We start from the raw sequence: 26237 nt of genomic DNA on the forward strand, positions 1-26237 counted from the left end.
TGCCCATTTACTGTAACTGCTCTGGGCTGAGTGTTCAGTAATTGAAACATGTCGATGTTAAAATTGAAAATCACGCGGCAGGACTTCAAAAGGCAGAACTTCCCAGAGTAAATGTGGGTTATTTGAAAAGGATGAGAAGCCTTGAGCCTTGAGCTTTACACTAAGCCCAGGAAGAGGATTGCGGGACCTGGGTTGGGAGAATATTGGAAGGATGAGTTGGACATGAGAAAGGCTTGCATTATAAAAGCAATAGAGAAAAGAACTCATCTCTTAAAGAACGAGCTTAATCCCTTCTTTCTCTTTGCATTCCTTTTCCTGGTCTTCATGTCCAAGAAGATGCTCCAAGAAGACATCATACTCTAGTGCTGAGCATTGGCTGCTGTTGTCCAACTATATGGATTTGAGCAGTTACCAGTATAAGTATCAATCTGTTTGCAAAGATTTTTGCAGTGTAGCTTGTAAGAGTCCGGCTAAAAGGAATCATTGTTCTTATAGAAAATTGTGTAAAGCAACAACAATGAAACAGGTCTGAAAGTGAGAGGACTTGGTCATGACCTTCTCTGCTCTACAGTTAGCCCCGTTAGTGTCTTCAGACAAGATAACTGATGTCTGCGAGCCCTACAACATGAGAGTCCAGCAGTCTAGGCACTGAGAGCTGTTAGCCAGACACTGAGCTGTATGCCTTCATCTCCTTATTGTCACTGTGCAGATGAATTTCCAGAATAAATGGGCCGTAAATGTAACTTAAAACGTTTTCCTTTTGTACTTGGCATTGGGCAAAAGACCCAGAAGTATTTGCAATTGGAAAAGCATATACAGACACTGAAAGCCTTCACTGATGCCAGCTGAATCCTAGTGCCTAGAGTTACACAGAACCTTTCAGGCCACTGCCCTATTTGATATCCCTTTCTAGGCTGACACAGATTAACTGTACCAGAACTTCCTTCCAATAGAACATAATTACAGATTTTTCTTTTAAAAGATATTTACTCTTCATTGTTGATGAACTTTCTAATGAATCAGAGGGTTAGCATCTAGCGGATGGATTAGCAAACACTTGGACAGAGCAATACAAATCTGATGACCAGCTCTCAGCTTGGGCCGCACGAGCTTTCCCATCGCCCCAATCAAAACAGCGCATTGAAATTTTGCACAGCCAAGTTGGCTGAGCTGTAAAACCGATTGTCACTCCTTCAAGTACATGCATGTGCAAGGAGACTTCTCATAGATTAGATTTGTTACTCCCTGTGTAGGGGCCATGTAGTTTCCATTCCCACAGAACTGGAAGTGGAGGAGTGTGCAGAACATCTTTTCCTTTGCTACATTTCATCAGAACGCAGTTGGTATTTGCCTGTCATCCTACGGCATCCATAATTTTGATACTTAGATGATCTGATGCAAACAAGACGAGTCTGGGCATCTGGAATATCTGGCCACAGTACACCCAAGAAACACAAAGTCATGGTACATATTGATGTGGCTTAAGTCCCAGTCTTCCTATTCCAGGCTGGGCCGCTGTTGGCAGTCTACTCCTCAACCTGGACTCTTTTCTTCTTCTGTCATGCAAGGATGAGGTTACTTCCTACACCAAGTGGGTAGTTGCAAAGATTATGTAAAACCTCTTTAGCACTTAATTTGATGCTTACCAAGCACTCAGAAGTACTCGGATGATTATTTTGGGTTGTGCATTCTTGACATATAATTTTTAAATATAGGAAGCAAACTGCTATTGGATGTCTCAGGTTTGCTTCTCTCTTTCTGCTGACACAATGTAAGGCTCCCCATTCCTCTCTGTCCCATGTACTCCTGGAGGGGAGAGCAAAGATAAACACAAACTCCTAGAGGTTGTCTGTGGCTCAGCTATTATTGCTGCATGAGAGTGCAGTCTCCAACATTTTTTTTTCTACTTCCTACGTTTTAGAAATTCAGGCTTGTTTGTCAGAATCACTTGCATTGAATGGTCTTGATAACCCGTAGGCTAGACACCAGAGAATCATTTCAAGAAATGATACCATAAAGCTTGCTTCTCATGAATGATGCTTGGTAGCTTCCCGTCTTTAAGTGCCAACATGACTGAGTTATCTCAGAATTCTGTGCTGGATTAAACTTGTCTTCCCACTTCAGCCAGTCAGGCCTTTGTACCGCACGTAACACTTATAATTCAGTGAGAATCCTGGAGCCAAATGGATCGTTCAGGCGCAGCATCTTTATCAACCCTCTGGGCACCAAGCTCCTTCTTCCCTCTGTTTTAATTACATTTCTCTCTTTGTGTTTCCTGAAACCTAATCAGTTCATTTTAACAAGAATCCAGGTACCAATAAGTGTGCACTTCCAAACGAAGGAAAAACAGATACATTTTGGAAAAGTCGTTCGGTAGGTCAAAATAACAGGTAGTCACGATTTCAGAAATGTGGAAGGGTAAGCAATGGGGTTAGAGGGGCATGCTCTCTGATTGGAATGAACGAGTGCTCGCAGCCAGTCCTGTGGAGAATGCAGGATGAATACATAAAGTATGTTCAACTCATGAAGTTAAGGTTATCACTTTTCAAGTGAAGAACACTGATCTCTCAGGCTGTGATTTTGCTAAGGTCTAAAACGACGTGTCAAAATCAGGTGCATAGTCAAGGCCTGTGTGATCACCCCAATATTTATTAAGACCAGTCATCTTCCTGAGTGTGTGAGATTCCTGGAATCATGAGCTAAGAGAGGATACAGTGCCTACAAGGAGGCAGAATTCAACATCAAAACACTAGTCTCTGGTTTTGAAGAACATTCAGTGAATTGAGAAGAATTTGGATGGTATAATAGACCTGTCACCCACAGGTACCATTCCCCTCCATGAATCAATAGAGAAATTTGTGGGCCCCATCACTAGGAAAGAGACATTTCCCTTTCGAGTCATTGCCTAGACCTGTTCTTTGACTTGGAAAGGTTGTGTCTTAGGCAAGATGTGGATCTTCTGAACACAGTGATGATTTGATATAGTTTAGGGCATCTTAGCAAAATGGAGCATCCTAATGGAAGTGCCCTAACAACAGAGGTTAGGAAATTCTTCCCCACATCTGTGACAAGAGGTTCTCAGAGTGTGCTCCCAAACTCTAGTAACTTCGCTGCTTCCAATGCAGAGTTGATCAGACTCAATTCTTACTCCTATTGAAGATCTAGCATGTCGCTCCAATGGTAGTTACTATTACTTGATATCCTCGTCTCCTAAATTTCTAAATTTGTTTTTTTATTGGATAAAGGAGATGCAGATCATTTTCATTATTGGGGAAAGTTCTATTTGACAGTATTGTAAAAAATTTCACTTCTCACTGATTTTTAGCTCTTACCTATCCATATGACATCAGAAATTACTTTAATTGGACGTTTTCCAGGTTTATGGGCTCTCCTAGTCAGCAGTCACTGTCAGCTTGACATAGCCTATAAACATTTAAGAGTAAAGCTTCACTTGGAGAATCACCAAGATTAAAAGGGTCTGTGGACATGTCTGTAATATCTGTGGTGATTATCCTGATTATTGACGCGGGAGAGCTCAGCCCACTGTGGGCAGCACCATCCCCAAGCAGATAGGCAGCCTTAGGCTATTGAAGAATAGTAGCCTAAGAATGAGTGTAAGAGCAAGCCAGGAAATAGTTCCTCCATGAGTTCTGCCTGGCCATCAACTTTCCTCACTGATGGATTGGGACTTGGGAATGTGAGCCAAGTAAAGCCCTGCCATCCAAACTCAGTTGCTTTTGGTTAGAGTTTTACAGTACAGAAATTAAATGGAAACATGGGCTTTGATACCCTCTGATCCTTAACGTGGATAGGGAGTGTGGAGGGAGGAAAGGAAAGAGATCAATGACCAAGGAAAGGAGAGACCTAAATGCAGAATGAGTAAGAACAAAGGAAAAGATCGAAGCACAAAATTGTCTCCATATTTTTAGACTGGAGAAGGAAAGACAACTGTTAGTATATTCTAGTTTGTAATTGACTGCAAGGCCTCCACATTAGCTCTCACATCCTCCGTAGATGCTAGTAAACAGTCTTTGATAATGTTCTCATTCCTTCCTGCTAATTGCTTTTAATGACGAGATCTACTCTCATATTGCCCAAAGGGATTGAGGAGCTCATAACATCATGCTGAGTCTTAAAAGGAAAATGCACATTTTTATCCCCACAAAAGTAAATGACAAATCAAGCTGCTGCCGTTGACTGACACTGATGTCTCTACCACTGTGTCGCTGTGCTGGGCTCGTGAGCACGGGCAGCTTCACACGCTGTAGCAGCCCTGCCTTTGAGACAGAATTATACGATATCATGATTGCTCTAACCCTAAGGTCTACAGCTTCCATCCCAGAGAAAATGCTCCCTTAGAACCCTCCCATTTGATCACGAACTAAGACATACTTTCTGTCTCTTCAGTCCCTGCTTCATTCTTTTGTAATCCATCTAAACCCTTCTTACTTGCTGAGAAAGTGAGGAATACATTGCGTTCCTCAGGCATGCAGAGACCCTTTGCTCTTGGCTGTTATAATAGTGGACAGTAGGGAGAACGTGTGTAGAATGGTAGAATAACTCACTAAAGGTAAGAAGAAAGCCAGGGAAGGGTGATGTCCTGCAACAAACAGTAATTTAAGCCTCCTCACAGAATAAGTTCTCTCTAGTTACAAAACAGACAGGCCAGAGCTGCAGGTAGCCTCTTGTGTCTCTGTTAAATAAGCTTCCATACATCTTTGCAAGGTATGTGGTCATTTCTGAAAAGTAATGGAGCCACTGTTCTGTAGTGGCTTATGGATTCAGAATGCATTGTGTAAGCAAGAGAAATTCCCTCTTCTTATCCTTGGTTGTCTTTGTCCTTACTTCTCAGGCCAGGACATATCATTTATGTGGTCTTTCTCTCTATTGCCACCATGAATTGGTGGAACATCTTTGTGTCAGTCTTTGAGCATCAGTCTTTCATGCCTGCCATTCATTCAGTGACCCCTTGCTATTCCTGAGGAATACTCAGCACATTTCCACTTACTGCAGATACTCTTAGATAAATAAAGTTTTCCTAAATATAATCAGCAACACGAATATTAATATAGTTTATAAATGAATATGCCTGTGAAACTTCATGACATATTGTTTTAAACTAGTTAAATTTCATACGTTTTCCCCAGCAGACTAAACAGTATAAATTATCACTCTATCATATGGACTTAATGGTTTTTCAGAGTACCACTGAGTCATGGGCCAGCCCCAGCTTGTAAAGAAGGTATTTCTCTAAAGAGCAGACAGATCTTAATGAACTAAAGAACTGAGGATCCCAGTGTCACACCTCACTGGCCTCCTTCCCACTCACTTAGTCCCGAAAGTTCCTCAAAGGTAGCATACATTACCTCATGGTCATCATAGGCCATGTAGACCAGGCCGTAGGCCTTGCAGTCTTTGTGTGCAGAGAGGACCGCCATGCCCTATTATCTCAGGTTCTAACAGTTCTGGGATGCTCAGAACACTTGATGTTTCCCTGATTTCACAATTCCTATTGTAAATTCTAGCTGATTCCCCATGTGCATTCATCTTGTGGAAACCTGGGAATTTTACATCTACTGATTATAATAAGTTGCCTAACCCTTTTTAAAAGTTCACTTCATAACCACCTGTGATTGCTGTATGTATAAAATGATTTTTGAGAAGTGGTCAAACCAAAATAAATTCATGGGCATTGCATAATCTTCCTCCTCCTCCCCCTCCCCTTTCTCCTCCTCAGTATTTTGTTGGTTTGGGTTTTCAGCAGAGGTCGGAGCCCTTTGAGTGCATCGTTGCCCTGTTCTAGATACAGCCTGGGGTTTTCAAATAATTGTAAATTTTTCTTATACACTAGGAAGACAAGAATCACAGACAGCTTCCCTTTGTGGGTCAAGTTGGGCCTTAGTTGTTTATTATGTGGCTTTTACTTCCATTTTTAAAGCTTTTTGTTAATTCGGTGAATTATTAAGATGGGGCTTTTTCAGTGAAAACTCTTTTATATCAAAGATCTTCTCTCTCTCTCTCTCTCTTTTTAATGTGATAGACAACAGTTTTGTCAGAGTAGTTTCAAAACAATTTAGGACTTCGGGTACAATAATGAAACAATCTGACCAAGATCAAAGGGTAAACCAGGTGCATGGAAGCACCAAGAGGCTTGTAGGGCACAGATGCTCTGTGCCTGGCGTGCTTGAACTGAATCTCCCTAAGTCTCCATTTTCCAGTTCAGCCAACACCAATCATGCACACATTTATTTAGTATGCAGTATTGTACCAAAGCCATTGTGAACTCAGTAGTTGAATCCCATACACACCCAGGGTGATGAGGACCCCAGAGTCTCTTGTCTGATCAGCAACTGTTCATGGCACATCCGCTAGGGAAAATACTTACCTTGTGTGTACCAGGGGGCATTACCTCAAATTTTTTCTTTGGGTTTCACAGAAGGGAACATTAAGATGGCTAACATGTAAATCATGTCAAACCATGTTTTATTCCTGCAAATAATTTCTGGAGAAGCTCATACCATAATGGTGATCAAAGAAGCCTTTCAATTAGATGAGGAGGCATCATCTAATTGAGCCTTCATAGCTATACAAACCCTGGAGTCATGGTTCATCTTCTGAATCTGTAAGTTTATAGGTCTACACCAGTAACATTAGCCTTTGTCTTGCTCACGTTTTCTCATCACCCTTGGGAGCTGATGGGATCACCTTGTGGGAGTTCAGGGTAAGAATGTCCTTAAGGTCTAGGCTATTTCCCTTCAGGAACTACACTGAAGGGTTTAGAAGGGAAGCTGCTTATGAATATCTTCATTCTTTCCCCTAAATCCTAAATGATTCAGGTGATTTCTGATGGATCCCACCCCTGTATTACCAGTGTCCTGATAAATTTACTCAGGGACTATGGATATGGACGTTGGTACTAACCGAAGTGTGCAACTGTTTCGCAGGCAGGAAATCAATGTAGAAGCATCTCAAAGCCCCAGAAGCTGTTCTTTCTTCACATCTTTCCACTTTGCCAAGATTCTGTAGCTAAGGACTTGCCCTGTTGGTGATTACAGGCACAGATAGAATGCCCAGTACATTGCCATTGAGATAGAAGGGTTTGGTGACATCCGTGATGGTCACCAATGTATGCAGTATAAGTTGGGTGGTGCTGAAATACCAAAATCAGAAGGGGACTTTACCATCCAGCACACTAAAACTCATTATTTCTTCAGGCCTAAAACAGTGGTTCTCAACAACCAGTGGTTTGAAACCCCTTTGGCAAGCCTCTATCTGTAAAAATATATACTCTATATTCAAACATATATACAATTCATAACAGTACAGAATTATACTTTTGAAGTAGAGACGAAAGTAATTTTATGGTTGAGGGTCATCACAACATGAACAATTTTATTAAAGGGTCACTACATTAGGAAGGCTGAGAACCACTGGTATAAAATCAAACGAATGACTTTCCTCTTCCAGGGAGCACGATTAAGAAACAGCATGACAATATTTTTGAAAACCAGAACCGTTAACCTTGTAAACATGTGTTTTTCTCCTCAGACAAGTTTTGGTATTGTCGGCTTTCACCAAATCACAAGGTCTTACATTATGGCGACTTGGAAGAGAGCCCCCAAGGAGAAGTGCCCCACGATTCCCTGCAGGACAAATGTAAGTAGCTCCTCCCCTGGGTTAGGACACCTGGGGTTTGGTTAGTTAGTTATCTCTTATTTGTAGTAATCCATACAGAAATATATTACTTTAAATGAACCTGTCTGCACTTGATGACTCCTGTGACCTTAGCCTGTGTGTTCCCACCAAGTACTCAGCCTGGAAGGATTTGAGGTTCGGGGACAAGCAGGGCAGAATGGGGCTTACATACCTTTCCTAAAGTGTGAAGTAAGGGTCCACATGTCTACTTTGGATAGTGTGTATGTATATAGAAGTATTTTAAGGGAATTTACAAACCTAATTTAATCAATTGTATTTTCAAATAACTTAAAACCATCTCTAATAATTTATGTGTAACAAATTCTACCACATATGTCCTGTAATGAGAACATAGAGTTAGTGAAAGATTCAGATACTCGGGGACTTAAGATAAATGACCCAGGAACTCAGTAGTCATCTGAGATACGTATTATTTCTATTTATTTGCCTTCTCCATGGGCTTTGTTTTCACATGCAGGCTTTAAAGAAACTGTAACATGTGATCCTTTAGCCATAATACAAAGCAGGTAATGAGTACCAAGCTTCAGAACTAAGTGGAGAGACTAAAAGTTATTAAAGCAGCATTTTTTAAAAAAATGCCAGGGTGGTGAATTAATTTGGAAGAGAAATGAGACAGAAGTAATGCATTCTTGGAGGACACTGAGTGAGAGAAACCGACCAGGGATCAGTTGTCAGGACATGCTTAAATAACCTGTAAGAGGAGCGCTGATCCTGCTGTGTTTAGACAGCCTTGTCCGCACAGTGTCTTTGCCCTCCTACCGCCTGCTGCCTCACATCTGCCCTTCTATCACCCCAGGGCCATGAGAGGTAAATCTGGACTGCCTGCTGAATAGCTCAGGACCACAGGAAGCAAAAATAAGCCTGAGTGGGAAACTTTTTGACACTTTCAGACTGTGCTGACATCTCAGGCAGAAAGCCTAAAACATTTTCTCAGTTTAAGAAGGGACAGTCTGCTCTTTGTAGTATCCTATAGTTCATTTCTGTCTGTAGGAGAATTGCTTTCCCAGCATGCATTATTGACACCCCATAGCATGAAAAAGTAACCTAAAAGCCTAAACAAAAGGCTATGCCTGGGCATACACACACACACACACACACACACACACACAGAGAGAGAGAGAGAGAGAGAAAGAGAGAGAGAGAGAGAGAGAGAGAGAGAGAGAGAGAGAGAGAGAGAGAGAAAGAGAGAGAGAGAGAGAGAGAGAGAGAAAATGCCATCCTCAGTCAGACCTCACAAATTAGAAACCCTGGGTAAGAAATGGAGCCTCCACGTGCCTCTGGCATATGCTTCAGTTTTAGAAATGATAGTGTGGTTATTGCTGAATACTTCACAGTAATTCCACAAATGTGACTTTCTCAAAAAGCCCTTGTAAAACCTAAACTGAAAATACATTGTCAACTTGTAATTTTTGGTAAAAGGAATCTTAGAAAAATAAAACTTATCTAAGATTTAGTATCACCATTTTTTCATAAAGGAAAATATTATATATATATTTTATATGTATAATATATATTATATATGTGTGTTTTATATGTATAATATATTATATATATTATATATGAAACACATGCACACACACTCACATACACTCACACAGTAAGGCTTTATTTTAGAATAAAGGACAGTCCTTTCTGCTCATTGAATTGACTATATGAAGTGCACATAGTTCTTTTTCTCCACTTGCTTTTAATTGGTAAAACAAAAATCTTTCATGAGCTAGGGCACATCCACAGCCAGTGATTTGGAAAATTATTAGAAGTTTCTGGCACCCAGAATCATTGTTCAGGGCATCATTTCCCAGGACCTTCTTCACCTGGCCAAGAGATGGAGAACGTAGTTTGGGCAAAGAATCACTATACTCCTGACCCACCCTGAAAATCTGCTCGACACTTAACTGAGCATATACTTTATCCTCACACCTATAGATAAGCAGTCCTCTTCTCAACTTGAGCACAGGCATATAACTGGCACTTTGCCAGTTTTAGCTGCAATATACCAATGCTTAGGAAATGAGAAACCTTAAAGAAAGTTCTAGAAGTTGGCTGGTCCCAGAGCCCTCTTAAAGGGTAGTTGCTGGGGTTCCCCACAAAGCAATATTCCTCACTTCCAAAGCCCCAGAGTAGAGAGAAGCAGCAATCAGCTAGGTATGCAAGGAGAGCCCTGACCTGGGTGCCCACAGGAGAGTACCACTGAAGCTGTGAGTCCCCATTCTCCAAACAGGGTTGGACAGTAGCCAGGGGCTGACATGGGTTCTAGGAGAAGGTATCAGCCTTGCTCCAGAAGATGCTTCCAAGAGTTGTGTTCCCTCCTTTCCCTCCACAGCCTTTAAAGTCTGGTGATGCAGAATTCCAAAGATCATCTCACACTATATCCGTTGAAAGATAGGTAGAAATGATATAAGTTTAGTAGTGGGGGCTGGGGGGAGGGTGTGTGTTGGTGAGATTGTATCTCTCTGGGTAGGGGTCAGAGCAGGGGGCATGCTTATATTATAAAATGAAATGAAGTTGTGTGCCTAAGAAGGTCTCTCCCTGCCCTAGGGAATTATGAATGCAGCTTCCAGCACACACGTGCTTGCCTTCTGTGGCAGTTCTATATTCTTTCTGGGCTCTTAGATGCAGAAAAAAATATTCCACTAGAAAAAATGAGTGAGAGACCTTGAAATGCTCAGCCCTAAAAGGGATGACTCCATCAGACTGCTCCTCTCCTCTCGGAGTTCAAGGAACCCTGATGAAGAGGATGGGAAAAATGTAAGAGCCTGAGGAGCCTAGAGGACACCAAGGTCACGAGGCTTTCAAACCACAATGGGGCCAAAGCACATGTGAACACAGAGAGACTGAGGCAGCATGGGTCTGCAAGGGCCTGCATAGGTCTGCACCGCATGGGGTCCAACACAGGAGAGCACACACAGTCCTATCTCTAATCAACAACCACTCCCAAATGAAATTTTTAGTTTCCCCCAAGGGGGTCTCATTGAGCAAACAAGCTACTCTTAAGGGACTGACTGTGTGCCCAGCAGTAAATGGCCAACTGAACACAGATTCAACAGCAACTTTAAAGGTTCCTTGGTTGATAATGCTGTATCAGGGCTTTTGCCTTTCTCGTCATTTTCAATGTTATCTTCCCTCCATCCTCCAAACCCTGGTTCTTTGAGCATCTATTGTGCCTTCTGTTTTTGTATTTTTATAGGATTCCTGAGTGCATACCAGGTGGCTCTCCGTAATGACATCTGTTTCTTGAGCTCTTTTCTGTTTGTTTTGTACTACTCCAATGTGTTTATTTTTGTTTTCTTTTGTTTTGTTTCGTTTTTTTTTATTCCTTAGAAGCCTGTTCTTTTCTAATGAGAGTCAGAAAGGGGGTGGATCCAGATGGGAGGGGAAGTGGGAAGGAACTGGGAGGAAAGGGAAACTGTAATCAAGATATAGCTTATAAAAATATGATTTTTCCAATGAAAAAAAGGGGGGTTACTGTTAATTAATGGTAAGAGTCATCAGCTTGTTGTGTATTTTTGTCCTCTCCTGAGGCCAGGAGGAATTTTGAGTTAACCAGGAATAAATAATAAATTGATGAATCACTTGGTTAACTGGATCTTTTGCTACAACTGGTCCCAGTAAGGACTGGAGGACTCCCCTTGGCGGTCCTTTTCTCTAAAGCTTTGAGCTGTTGCTCTGCATCTTCTTTCTAACCCACAGGAAATGGGGTTCTTGAAAAATCTGCATTCCCTTGCATCTCTTCCTCCTCTGCTCCCTTTACAGGCTGCTATCCCATCACACTGGGGGCTCGTTCGCCTTAGCCATGCCTAGTGCCCTTTAATGCCTCTGTCTGAAAGAATCTAGGCCAGTATTCTTTGCCCCCACATCAGAGAACAGGGAGGAAAGCACAGACCTATGCCCTCCTCAAAGATTAAGCCTATTATAGAGGATGAAGAGAAGAGCCAACAGCCAGGCAAAGTGGGGGATTTGGGTCATGGAAACACAGTGAAGAATCTGGGTCCCTTCATCGACCGAGAGAATTAATGCAGATTCATAGTAATAGAAATAATGGCTGATGGCATTTGCTAAGTGCATAAGGTATGCCAGGCACTGTGCTCAGAGCTTACATAAGTCATCTACTATGCAGCCTGAAAGGACATTTCATCCATATTTTATAGATAAGAAAAGTGGGGTAGAAAAGCGTTAAGTGTAACTAGTTGACAGCCATAGGTTAGTAAGCAGTAAGATGAAGGTATTTGCAGGCAGCCAAACAGCTCCATGGACAATTGTAATTCAGTATTTTTTTTCCTTCCTGGACTAAAATTTATCTGAGACTCTTATCTGGAGCAAGCTCAACGAGATAGAACAAGAGGTTAATCAAGCCCCTAAAGCCTTAATTTCTGTTTCCAGAGGCAGGGTATGGCCCATTCCCCAGTCCTATGAAGCTGGTCTGCTAGGTTAGGGAGAACAGGCTCTATCCTAACTGTTGGAGCAGCCTGCCTCCATCCTGTTTTTACCACAGAAGCTTCTACTGGGGATACTTCCACACTGCAGTGTCTGCAAACTCAAGGCTTAGAGCCAATTCTTGAAGATGTTTTTCCTTGACTTACCCCAGGGGAACAAAAGCTAAAAGTGTTTGCATCACAGTGGCCACATCTGTTTACAGTAATATTTTGTCATTTAAATCATAATGAAAGTCTCTTGTAAGATACTAGTAAGGAATTTCGTCAATGTCTTTAGAGTGAAGCCCTCCTTTGTGGCTGATCTCAAGATGCAATGTGGAAGCTTACACCTTCCAAACACAAAGGTACTGGAACCTAGTAAGGGAGCATGGAATGCTAAGACCAGATCTGTCCCTGACTAGCTGTGTGACATTGTATAAGGAATTCTTCCTCTTGAACCTTAGGCTTCCCATCTGCAAGAAGGCGTGTTGACTTAGATCATATCAACCCTTCTTAAACTGAGCCAATTTGAGAAGTGACGATTTGTCATGGAGTAAGTGCGCTGCTTCCTTCTCTGGCCTCCCTGATTCTCCCAGCTCTGTGCCCACAGCTTCATCTTTCTCCCATGTAGAAAGAAGAAATCACAAAGCTAGCTTGGCTTTGAAGTCCTCAGGAACTCCCTACTGTGTGAGTTTGTGCCTCTGGACTAGAGAGGACTTTGTTTTCGGTTCTACAGATGTTTAATCTTTTAGTGCATCTAGAGAAAAGCTGGGGGGGGGGGGTGGGAAAAGAAAAGAAAGAAACCAGCTTTTCAAAATGACTATATTTTTAGTGATTTGTGTTTTCCTTTTAGTCATATCTCATGAGTGACTCAGCAGCTTATCTCCCTGATAAGGACACATTTGAATGGACATTTAAATAAAAAACATGTATAGCCACAATATCCAGTGAGAAGAGATTGTCTCCTGTGAAGCCTTTGCATTAAAGATTCAAAAGACTGAGCCAAAGCAGTTTTGTATTTTCCTTCCCATTCTACATGTTTCAAAGCCAAGGGGTAGCGCACTCTTGTAGAGAATGAATACTGGAGTTCCTTAAACATCTCATATCTTATAATAAAGGGCTTTCTGCAATTCCTTGTGATTTAAACTCCAGCTGAATCTTTAGGAGGTTTTATGAATTGCTTTGCTAATTAGATTTTAAAATTTCCTTCAATGTCTCCATTTTGAAGGTAACCAACTTCCCCAAGTGTTCAGGTATGCCCTGCAGACAGATCAGCCACAGAGGCAGCAAGGCTAGCTAAGCCCTTGGTTATGAAAATGGACTCATGAGACCTAAAGTCAATGTTTAAGATAGGCTCGGGAATCATAACACCCACCTACAGGATTGCTATTCAAAGAAAATCAGGAGAGGGCCCCCACCTCCCAAAAAGGCACCTGAGGCATAAGACTATGCAGCTATACTATGGTATAGGAGTAAACAGCCCCTTATCTAGGCTGCTTTAGTGCAGTAAAAGATGTCTCACTAGTCACTTAGGGCCACAAGCTAATCACCTTTTTTGACATACAAATCTAACTGCAAAATCTGGATGGAACACAGGAAGAAGAAATGGCAGAGGAGGACTTTTCAGTCCCTCAGTCTAGATAGTATTTTCAGTATTTCCTCTTACATCTTACCTAGTGACAAGACCCCAGCTAACCATCAGAGTTCCTGGGAAGCATAGTCTTCCTTGTGTCCAGGAGGAGGAGGAGCCAGATATATTGAAGTACTCTGGGTAGAATAGAGTCAGGGATACATGGTGTGGGAGTAGATGTTATACAGACGATGATGAAGCCTCTAGAGATTAAAGCTCACAACATGTCCCCCTTCCTGGGCTTGGGAACTCTGGGTATGTTTTCCAGAGCTTTACTGTTGTTTAATATTCTATAACTTTATAATTTTGTTGTTATCCACGCTGCAATCAGTTTCTTCCGTGAAAATGCATAAGCTTCCGCTATGACACCTTCATTAAGAGCAATGAAGGCACTGCTTGCTTACAACCCTCTTTTAGCACAGCTAAGCTAGGCAGCGTGTGCAGCTAGATTCATGTTCACTGTGGGACTGGACAGTTTGGGATAGGAGAAGAATGGATAACAGTGAATTTTAGGTTTTGTTTTGGTTTTGTTTTTCAATGGAGATTCTAGGCCACATGACTTGGCCTTGTCTCTCTTATTTGATTTTAAAGAATATTTTGATGCAGAGACTTTTCTGTTTTTTATCTTCTTCCTACTCTGGCACAAGCCATGACGCAGTTAGATAGCATCATTCTATCTAACTGCATTATTTTCCAAAGGCTCAACAAGAAAGGAAGGCTCCCTTTATACTATTGAGTTCCTTTCCATTGCCTGTTGAACTAGGACAACTGAACCTTACAGAGCTTCGATGGCAGTTCACAATTTGGGGAAGGGAGGGATTTGGAAGGGATGTTCAGAATTATTGATGTCAGGTTGGTGATTGGAGCTAGATCCATTTACTCTGTATCCAACCCTCAGAAACAAACATGGGTGCAAATGCTCTAGCCAGAGATGCCAACACATGTGACAGACCTGGCATTGTCCCTGGGACTCAGAAGCCCTTCCAGTGTCAGTCTGAGAACTGCCCCTGTTGTCATGAGCACTGCCAACTGCTGCTGTACTGCTTCCATTGTACCACCATCGCTTACAGCACCACAGGGTGTTTGAGGTTTTGGTGAACCAGATTATATTTATGGAACTACAATGCCAGAGATACGTTTTACAGAAACATGATATGCTCGGGCATCTAGTTTCTAAACCCTGCCTGACTTCTCTTCCTCTTCTCATGTCTCTGCCCTTTCCTTTTGGCAGTAGCTTCAGGCAGTGCCAACCACAGTAGCAAATCCGATGAGTGCCTTCACTTCATTCCAGTGATGTCATAACTCTCATTGTTTTTATGACTTGCAGTGCCGGTGGCAGATATCAAAGCAGTGGTGACGGGAAAGGACTGCCCTCACATGAAAGAGAAAGGTGCCCTTAAACAAAACAAGGTAGGATTTTCTAGATCACCGTCAATGTCTCTACCTGTGCAATGCTACGGTCACAGCCTTCACTTACGCATGCGCTGGAGGGTTCGCCAAGGAAGGAAAGGTATTTTATGTAGGGTTGTGCATCTTAGCTCTCCTTTGCTCTTCCTCGATCCGTTCCTTCCCTGTTTGGTGCTTTATTCTTTCTCTGCCAAATCACTTTCTACTGCCTGTTCTCTCCGGTTCCGCCACCCTCTGTCCACTGCTAACCTTAGAAAGTACAATGGTTGGCCTCCTTCTGCCTTTGTGTGAGCCTCCCCCACTCAGCTGCATCCATTCTGTGAGCTTCTCCTCACTGCATGTTTATGGAATTCCTTCTCCCTCCATGACACTCAGTGTCAGTGAAGCCTAAGACAGCAGACACCAGCCTCATGAGTCAAAGGATATTAGAAAACACTAAGCACCTGACCCTTCAGCATCATAGAAAGTAGACTATTAAGTATCCAAATGGAGCTTAAAGAGAGCAATGTCCAGGAGTACATGCTTAGGTACCATGAACAATGCAGCATTTCTCCCCATCCCCTTTTAGATTATCAACAAGCTTTACCATGACGGCCCATGTTGTTCTGTGAGGAAACAGAATAGCGACACAATCTAGAAAGACAGATTGAGGATCCATTTTTTATATCCTTGGGCACCTTGTGTTATATACTACATCAAAAACATTTTTTTTTTTACTGTGATGGGTTATATACACCTGTAATCCTAGCACAAAGGAGAAAGAAGCAACCATGAGCCAGCCTCAACTACAAAGCAAAACCCTGTCTCAAAAACAAAACAAACCAAAGTCTAGATTTATTTGGCTGCTCTAGACATCTAGGTGCCAAATGCTGTATGAATCGTTAATTTATTTCTTTGATTCTAAAAACAGTGTGTAAGAGGAATGGGGGGGGGAGCTACCCTGCTTATCAGTCAGCATTAACAAAAATAATTCCTGTTTTATGATTTCAAATGAAGCTAGAAGGTCATTGCATACAGCTGTGCTCAAAGAAAACAAAAGGTACAGGGAAGGTATTGTTCAAGATGTCAGAAGGGAAAGATACAGGCAAGGATTTATGAGATCCTTGCTCCTTGTGTTATACAGATATAATTCAGCTCAAGTCCATGTGTATTCCTTCTTTGGAGGACCAGCCTATAAGGTGCTCCAGTGACAAGCATAATAATATGAAGAAAGCTGGAGAGACTGTAGTCTGGGTAATCTGTTGCATAGCACCTACGGGGTTCAATGTCAGACAAGGGTTGTATTGTGTATTCTAAGCTGTGCAACAAGTCTCAGATCTCCTGCTTTGCCTCTTACGGTGCTGACTTCCTTCCCCAGCAGCAGGGATTGCCATATGTTTCGCATTTCAGGTGTTCCGTCTGCAGCCTCCAAGAGCACAGACTCTGCTCAGCTCCATAAAGGCTCCTGGTTAGACAACACTGGAACTGAGCAGGAAGCCATGTGCAGAAATTGACAACAGGTGTCTAACCCAGAGGGCTGTGAGCAATGGCTGGCGGCAGAGCAGTCAGCCAGGACTTGAACATGCTGACTGCGAACTGGGAATTCTGTAAAACACTCTAAAGCACGCACATGTGAGCCCAACATATGGACACTCAGACGTACCACATGCACATGTGCATGCAGGAAAAAGACCAAATTTTTCTTGTCGTAGTAAAATAAATGATCGCTCTAGAGACCTCACCGCGTCATCGCATGTTACCTAATAAATTCCAAAGAAATGAGAGGCGTGCCTCCTCTTACCCTCAACAGAAGGGTGAGGTGGGGAAGCCTACAGAAACAAGGCAACCATCAGGATCCGAGCTCGGATTTCTCTTTACATTGTGTAAATTGTTTGCCTTTTACCAGAGCTTGTTGGATTGGAAAGTAATAACTACGATATAAAAGGTTGTAGGCTACAATAGGAAAAGTCAACATTGTACGAGAGGTGTGCAAATGAATTGCTTCTGACCGAGTAGGAATGATGAGAAGCAAGAGAAGTATCGGAGAGATCAAAGGGGAGGATAAAATAAAAATATTGGCTTTTTAAGTCAACCATGCAAAAGCCATGCCGTGTGTTGGTTAAGATCATAGGAGAGAGAGTAAATTGCAGTGTGAACATGACTGGATACTCGGAATGGATGGGAGCTGAATGAAAGGGACAGGAAGGAGCAATCGCCACACTCACATTAAAAAAGAAGGCAGAAGGGTCAGAAGATGCAGATCAGGTTATCAACACGCCCACGATGATCTAAATGCAACACTGATCACTTTCACTATAAACAATAAGCAAATTAATTAAGAAAACAATTTTCAAACTGATTTTTATTTTAAAAATGATCAAAATGTATTTATTTAGTATACATTGTAAAGGGTTGTGCAATTAACAAAAGAGAGAAAGAAAAAAAAATCACAGCTCAAGAGAGACCTGCACATAAATAAAGGATAGGCCATCTCAGGAGAATCGATGAAAACCCAGGGGCGAGGCTGGACAGATGGGGTTGGTGCTTTTAGGAGGGGGAATTTTCAGATCTCAGCAGCCTGTGTGTTCAAAGGGCTATGTTGGTTTTTCCTAGCAGGTTGTGATAGGCAGCAAAAGGCTCCTGACCTCATACAGGACAGATCACTTCCCTTTGGGGATATCTAGGCAGATGTTTCTTGGATGTTCACACTGGGTGGGTATCAGGGTCTAGGGAACACTGGATAACCATAAAAATAGCAACCGCGGAACTGTAGAGAGTTTGTACCTCAGTCACAGCTCTACAGATGTCCACTTGGAAAGGTTGTCTGATTCAAGAGCATAGACATTTGCCGATCAGCAGACATTCTGGGGCTTGTCAGCTCCTCTTGCCCATAGAGCCCCAGGTGGCACCTCATTTACAGAAGAGGAAGAAACTGGATAGTGACTTAGGAATGCTGTTTCTGAGCTGCTGGACTGGCAGTGGGAACATGGAGAAGGCACAGCATTCACAAACTGCTTTCCATTAAATGAAGAACTACATGCTCAGCTGAAAGGGGTTGCAACCTCATGGGAAGAACAACATTATCAACTAACCAAACCATCTACACCTTCCATGTCCTAAAACACCAGCCACTGAGCACACATTGAGAGACCTATTGATCCAGTTGCATATGTAGCTAAAGATAGCAGTATCTGGCATCAATGTGACAAGAGGCCTTTGGTCCAGGGAGGGCACATTTTCCCAATGTAGGGGAATGCCCAGGCAATGGGGTGGAGAGGGTGATTAGGAAGGAATGTACCTTTGTGAAGGTAAATGGAGGGGGAGGGGAAATGGGATCGGGATGGGGGGATAATATGTCAAATGTAAATACAGAGTATCTAATTTTAAAAAAGGAAAAAAAAAAGAAATAGAAGAACTACATGCTCTCTGTAAGAAACCTACTTCCGGCATAACTATAAAGTATTGGATGGGAAAGGCATACCATACTGATTCTAATCAAAAGAAAGCTGAGGCATCTCTATCAGCCTTTTACAAATCAGACCCCAGAAGAAAGGAAATTATTATGGAGCTATTTTTCCCAGAAGATACAATAACCTTACCTTAAATACATATAAACTTAACAAGAAGCATCAAAATACGAGTCCAGATACTGACAGAGCAAAAGGGATCTCAGCATCCCTGCCTTAGTAATTAATAGAAACCAAGCAAAGGCCAGTGATGTGAACAAATATATCAATCAGCTTGATCTAATTGGCATTAATAGAATATTCTATTTAATATTTCAGCACAATACACATTCTTCTTGAGCTCACAAAAACATTCACCAGAATAATCACCCACGAATCGTGTTTGGTTTGGTTTTCATGATGACAAAAATAAAATATTCTTTTTTCATGAGCAATAATAATGTTACAAACCATATTCTTGGGTCATCCTTAATTTAAAGTAGAAACCAATAGCAAAAAAAAAAAAAAAAAGTAACTATTTGGAAATTTAACAACACACTTCTAAATAACCAAAAATTTAAAGAAGTCATAAGAGCAATTTTGTGTCTCAAACTAAATAAAATGGAAACAGCAACTTATGCTGGATGCAGTGAAAGCATCATTTAGAAGGAAATTTAAATTAGGTGTGCAGAAGAGATGCATGCTCTGAAAGCATTAGTGTCCCTATCAGAAAATGCTATGAAAGGCAAAAAGTTTACTAAGAAATAAGAAAATAGAAATGAAAGATAATGAAACTACAAACAGGAGAAAACGCAACAAAGCCCACATAGAAAAGATGATTGATTCTTCTGTTCCCCAATGAGAAGAGAGGGAGAAGAGAGCCCGGTCACTAGTGTGGGCCCAGGTGTGGACATGGGATCTTGAGAGCACATTGCATGTGTGTGCTTAGCCTTCTTCTTTCAGACTGTATGTCACTCACTCAAATCCACAAATTAGCGAATAGTGTGTTCTACAGCGCTGATGTCTTCATGGTTTTCAGGATGTCATAAGACTGAATGGAAGGGTGGACTCTGGAAAGTTGCTGCAGGGTTAGATGGACAGATGGATGGGTAGGACATACTGTTGCAAATAGTGAAACCTGGCTGTAAGAGGAAGCTGCTTCCTTCTTCTTTCCAGGTGTTCCAGCCACTCCCGCCAGTTCCAGCCTAACTCAATATCCCATCAGCCTGGCTCTGTCATTCGAACATACTTGAGAATTACTTGCCTTGTGATATTATTTCCCATAGACCTTAATTTTCAGGCAGTGTCAAAAGCAGGAAGGAAAGCCACAATTCTACCTCAGCATCACATCCACAACTATTTTCCAAGGACCCAATACTCCCTTTGAGACTTATGGATAAGAAAGGGCTATCTGCAGTTTCAAGGAAGAGTTAGCCAAAGTGTCTACAGCAGGACTACCTCTGCCTAGTGCCTAAAAGCCAGGGTATAGTGTTAACTCTTCAGACAGTTTTTGAAGCTGTGGAACAGCTTCAGAGATTTTGTGCAGCAGAATTCTCCATGAACTAAACTGCTGAACAAGACCATCTTAGGTATTAGCATCCGGAAACAGGAAACTTTGTTCATAGTGACTTATTGCTGTGTCATAGGATGGCAAAGTGCAGTCCTTCCCTCGAGGTGTCTGCTGCAGAACACCTGTCTGTATCTTTAGTCAGTCAGCACTGACCTTCAGAGATCTGATGAGCTCTAACAAAGAATGGTCACCAGCGCAGATGTGGCACAACCCCTTGGAGCTAGAGCAGCGGTTCTCTACCTTCCTAATGTTGTGACCCTTTAATATAGTTAGTTCCTCATGCTGTGGTGACCCCCAGCCATGAAATTAGTTTTATTGCTACTTCATAACTGTAATTTTGCTACTGCTCTGTCTCATAATGCAAATGTTTTTGGAGAGAGAGGTTTGCCAACAGGGTTGTGACCCACCAGTTGAGAACCACTGAAGTAGAGTCTAAAACATTTAACAGAAGTTAGTACAGGAAAACGTCTATGGAGACAAAAAGTATGAGGTTCTTCACAGTAGAGTTTCCTGACATTGGAATTATCACAGGTGAATAAAGCTTCAATTTTAAAGGAACTAGGGATTGTAAGTTCACACTCTAATTTTGAAAGTCTTTGATGTTTTGTGGTGTGTTTTAGTCAGTTATTCTTGGTGCATGTCTTCTTAGTTATGGGGCTTGTGGTTGGGCAGCCATCAAGTATTAGCAAAACATAGACTTCCGTAGATCCTAGAGGTTCATATATGAATGTATTTCATGTAGGAGAAACTACCGTATTTCAGAAACAAATGTAATGTGGCTGTTGGTAGCCATCTAGGGATTGCTGAGTTCATTCTCTGGCTTGGACAAAGAAATGACCATCTTGGAAAGACAGAAGACCATGGGTGGAGGGAGGGAAAGTGACTGCTTCATCCCTTCAGGATGAACAAAGCCTGAAGCTGGGAGTCCACAAATGAATGGTATTTTGTGGGGCTTCTGGGTCCCCTCTCCCTTCCTCTATTGGTCCTACTTTGATATCCACCCCCATGCCTTCCCACCATTTCTCCTTGAGGTGTCTTATAAGGAGAAGCAGCCACCAAATCTGCCTGGCTTTCTCTGTCTCTCTATGTCTCCCCGATTGCTTCTCAGACTCCAGCTTCTTTTTTGCCACGGTAACCAAGATGAGAAGCAGATTCCACTAGAACTCAATGTATCATTTTAAAAGTTCTCCTCTTAACTAAATATCCTGCTATTCAATTGACTCCATTGATCCTTAATTCATTGGGTGTATTGAACATCTTCTTTGTTGCCAGGTGCTAGAAATGCAGAGATCAGTATATTCCAGCACTGGTTCCAGGTGTCCAATGGATGAAGATTTATGTATAGAAATAGTCATAATTTCTTGCATGTCTCCATCAATAAAAGCAAATTAAAAACAAAAGAATCAATTTTTAAAAAATGAAGGGAAATCTGAGACTAGTCAGAAGGACAGGGCACCTGAGCTGGGTATTAAAATGGCACCCACCAGGTATTGAGCAGGCAAGCTTTCAGGTAAAAGAAACATGAAGAGACCTAGGTGCACTTCCTTGTGGGAGGGAGAAGCTTTTGCCTGGGAAAGTGTCTCAAGCACAACTAGATAGGGACAACTAAAGACACTGTTTTGTAGAACTGTGGAGCTCTTCAGATATATTTGAGCCAGAAGGGTTTTGAGGTTTACCTTTTTGAAAAGGGAAATCTCTGTGTTAAATGAATAAAAAACAGCCTTTTCTTCCTTTAACATAGAAACTCAAGTTCATAGGTAGGTAAATGAGTCACTTTGAAATCTACTACTATGTATATGGTCATATTTAACATCTATACACATGCCAGACCATCCCATGTATCTTTCATCAAAACACTGACTCTTACTGTGAATGGATGGATGGAAAATCCAAAGTTGAATGAGTTCTGGGGGGAATGGCCAATGTGTTGTTATTCAAAGTGATATGAAAAATGGCAGCCAACTAACTATATGTTGTATAAAACTCTATTCTTGTATTGCTGGTCCATCATTTACCTATGAAAAATTGAATTTAAATGCCTCCTTATGCTAAGGTACTGTTTCTCGGAGTATCTGCCTTGTCACAGTTCTCAGAGCTCCAGGACTGAGCATGAGATGATGAGTTCAGAGGTCTTAGCAAGCAGGAGAATTGTTCAGCTTCTCTTGTCCCTTCCTTTCCCACACCAGGGCCCATTCAAAGGCTTCCTGGACAAAGCAATTGTCCTGTGCCTCAGTGGAACAGGGCAGATGAGCTGCTATGAGATCTAGCTTCTTACATAATTCCAGAAGGAACAGAAGACCTTTAACAATTAGCAACAAAGCCCTGAGGTGTTAGATACCTGTGAGTGGTGTGTGTGTGTGTGTGTGTGTGTGTGTGTGTGTGTGTGTGTGTGTGTGTGTGTGTGTTAAGAGGCCCAGAGGGAGACACTGGCCAAGATAGGTATCAGCCTGTTCAGCTGCCCCCTGGAGCCTGTCTTCTGGGCAGTTTGGACAGGTGGTAGTTTCCGGAGAGTTGACCTGGGAGGTGCTATTACTTGGAGCTCTGCATCCTCCCTTCTTAAAGTGCTGGAAAGTGAGCTGACCTTCAGCAAATGACTCAGTGACAGCAAGCCAGGATTGTCAATAAAACCCATTAAAAATGATAGCACCCTTTCATGCAGCCATGCAGTTGAGAGAATGAATTCCTCCCACCCCTCCCAGGCAGCCCTTGGTGAGATTAGAGTGGGAATTGACATTCTCACAAATTTCCCATTTCCTGCCTGTATTTATCAGGAATCTAGGTCATGACAGCTCAGATCCTTCATGTCCTGAGAAGCAGATGCCAAAGGAGGGCAGAGCCCAAGGTCACTGTGCTTCCTGTGTGCCTTCAGGTTCTCTGCAAAAGCGAAAACGTCTCAGCTCCAACATGCTAGTCGCTAGTGGCCACAGCACCTGGTCAAGGGCAGGCGTCTTGGCTGTGTGCTGTGCACGCCAGCTGTTACCACAGTTGTTGCACAGGGTTGGGCAGAAAGACCTTGGTGAAATTCACCTTGTCCTGTTTCTCTTCCAAAGGACCTCCTTGAAGCTAGAGTTCCAAAGCAAAGCCACCCCTCCTTTTCCCTCCAGTCTTTCAAGTAGGAGTCAGGAGTCCTTCCAATGAATGACTCTCAGATCAATAAAGAAAGAGTCATTTTGATAAGATTTTGAATCAAGAACAACTTTATCAGAAACATATTTTAAGAGGACATAATGACCCATAGCCCGAGCACCCAATAGTCATTTTCTTTTTGCATACTCACTTCCGGTCTCTGTCTACAGGCTGCATTATCACAACTGTGATCAATAGGCACATTTGTCCTGGTTTTTTTTTTTCATTTAACATTAGACTCTCCTTCATAATTATCTCACCATTTGTGATTTTCATAATACCCAAAGGAGCAGGAGAGATTTAATTTCTCATAACTTTCCTACAAGTAATAATATGTAACTTTAGCTTGCTTGGGGATTTTCTTTAAATACTCCCAGGAGTGGAATTCATGGTTGCTGATATGTGTTTTTTTATTGATTTTTTTTTTAAGTGACATCAATTTATGGTATCACTGCTATAACTATTACTGTTTTGATTATAAATTTAAAGGCCTTGAGATACTGTTATGGGAACAGATGCCAAATTCAATGAAAACATTTTTTCTTGCTTTCGTGCTGCATGATTGCTGCATAACTTCACTGAATCCTGAATGGAAGGCCGAGGGAGAAAAGTGACTAAGAAATGGAGAGAGGAGTTTATGCAGGCGAGCATCCATGACTCAGCACCCTTTCCTTCCAGGGTTTCTATTCCTGGTGGAGTGAGGGGACCCTTTGAGTGTGAGATACAGGAGTGTCTAGGTTTAGTGAAACGCTGCCCCCTCCTAGAGAGAGGACAACTGGAGGTGAGCCAGACAGAGAATCCCATGAGAGCCAGACAGAGTAGCTAGACAGTAGGCTGTGTTCTGAGTGGTTCCTGCTGACACAAGGTCTTTGGGACCTTATTTTGGAAGAATTCTTTAATTCAACTGAAATATTCTTTCTGGGGCATTGTGATCTGAGTTACTTGCCAAAGGCAAATCCTCTCATAGATATAGATAAGAAATGATATGCACAGATCTGGCTTTCTTTGTGGTCAGCTTCTCAACAGGGATGCTCCCAAACCGTAAGAGGGCAGAGGCTGTAATCAGTGGAACCTAATAGAGGTGAAGGGAAGTGTGCTAGAACACACATCCTCACAGTACAGAATGATAGTATGGAAACGCTTGATTCTCCCCTCCAGATCAGGAGCCAGTGGGGACCCCCACCCTGCTGACTTCTCAGACCAGTAGGGTGATTGTGGTACCCAGTATGGGTATGGCACAAGCTCTGAGAAATATTTTATAGACTATGTATTAAACATGGCACTAGGTACATCAGCCAAATTTATCTAGCCACAATGCAATGAAAGTGACCTTTAGTCTTTGGCACTGGCTCATAGTCTGCACTCAGTAAGCTCAAATCAGTGATTTACTGTCTTCTGACCCTGACATCTATTTTTCTTTTTGGTATCCTGTAGCCTCGGTGAATAAGTCTTGGATGTGTATACCCTTTGCTTACAATGGTACAAAGATCCAAGGATAGATATGAAGATAGGCTTTGCTCAGAAGTCTTACTATCTCTGGAATGGAATCTATAATTTGGAGGTTCTGTACCTCTAAGGGTTTCTGTTTGCTAGGAGTGACTAAAAATGATCACCCTTAATACTGCTAATTCAAGAGTATACTACCTTGATATCTTCTTGGAAGGGAGATGCACAGGGTTGGCTCTGTGCCATCAATCTCTCCAAACCCTGCCCCATAAAAAGGCAGGGATAAAGCTTGTGCCTGTGTTCTTGTGAAAGTGAGGTGGTTCACGCAGCCTGTGCTGAGTGTGCAGGAGGACTCATGCTGAGATCCTGGAGCACTGCACCCCTTTCTTTTGCCAGCCTCGGGGTTCCTCTTCTTCTTTGAAGAGAAGAGAGGCCATGTTTCATGTTTAAGCTCAACCACCAGTTTTGTAGGAAAGAACACCAGTTTTGTTTAATGTGGTGTTTTCTTTGTTCTCTCCTAGGAGGTGCTTGAACTTGCCTTCTCCATCTTATATGACTCAAATTGCCAACTGAATTTTATTGCTCCTGACAAGCATGAGGTAAGAGGTCTTTGTAAGGGTTAATTGATGAGAGAAAAATAAGCAAAGATCTTAGAGTAGATGAAACTTCACATCTTGTTGACATGGGGCCAGAACCTTCTACACCAGCTACAACAGCTCACACTTCCTAGCAGCTGAAACAGCAGCCTTGAGTTTGCTCACCATTCCTTCTGTTACTAACAAAGGCCTTTGGTTCGCATGAGACTTGGAATAACAGTTTACATTTGACCTTCATTTGCTGAGGCTTGAGTCTGTGGCCAGTTGTCTTTAGATGAGTGTCAGGTGCACATGGAAGAGGATGTTCCATGGCAGCAAGGAGGCAGAGAGAAGGGAAGGGGGCCAATGTCCCAATATTCCCCTTCAGGAATATACCATCTGAAGTCTTAACCCTTTCCACTGGGCTCACCTCCTGAAGGGTCCAGCATCTCCCAATGTTTCTTCTTTAACAAGTGTTTGGGAAACAGTCAAAAACTAACCTGTAGAACAATCTTAAAGAAATTTATATGCAAATGACCCAGGCTCAGAAAGGGCTTCACTAATCCAAAGGCAGAGAAGGCCCTGGCTCTGGGTTTGTTTGTTTGGGTTTTTGTTTTTTGTTTTATGTCTTTTGTTGTTGTTGTTGCTTTTAGATTTATTTACTTTTTTTAAATTGGATAGTATATTTACATTTCAAATGCTATCCCCTTTCCTGGTTTCCCCTTCTCCTGTGTTCACTCCAACTGCTCCTATGAGAATGCTCTCCCAACCCACCTACTAGTACCTCAACCCCCTGGCATTCCCCTACCTGGCTCTGACTTTAATGCACATGGAATATTTAGTTTTTGTTCTAGAGCTTCTCCAGATAAACTGGTGTCTCTATTCCTGGGACCATCTGATGAAGGAGTTTCTTCTCTACCAAATCTCTTT

At 42.1% G+C, this 26237-nt stretch overlaps 1 protein-coding gene across 2 annotated transcripts in view; it reads left to right on the forward strand.

Moving 5' to 3' along the window:
- The window catches only part of ELMO1 (engulfment and cell motility 1), a 318208-nt gene that overhangs the window by 286441 nt on the left and 5530 nt on the right, over positions 1-26237 (forward strand). For both annotated transcript variants that reach the window (XM_080918030.1, XM_080918031.1), the window contains 3 exons: positions 7549-7656; positions 15086-15168; positions 25254-25331. In XM_080918030.1, the coding sequence (XP_080774156.1) occupies positions 7549-7656; positions 15086-15168; positions 25254-25331 (269 nt within the window). The remainder of the gene's footprint in view (positions 1-7548; positions 7657-15085; positions 15169-25253; positions 25332-26237) is intronic.

This window comes from Micromys minutus, assembly GCF_963924665.1.
Source record: "Micromys minutus genome assembly, chromosome: 6".
Classification (NCBI taxonomy): domain Eukaryota; kingdom Metazoa; phylum Chordata; class Mammalia; order Rodentia; family Muridae; genus Micromys; species Micromys minutus.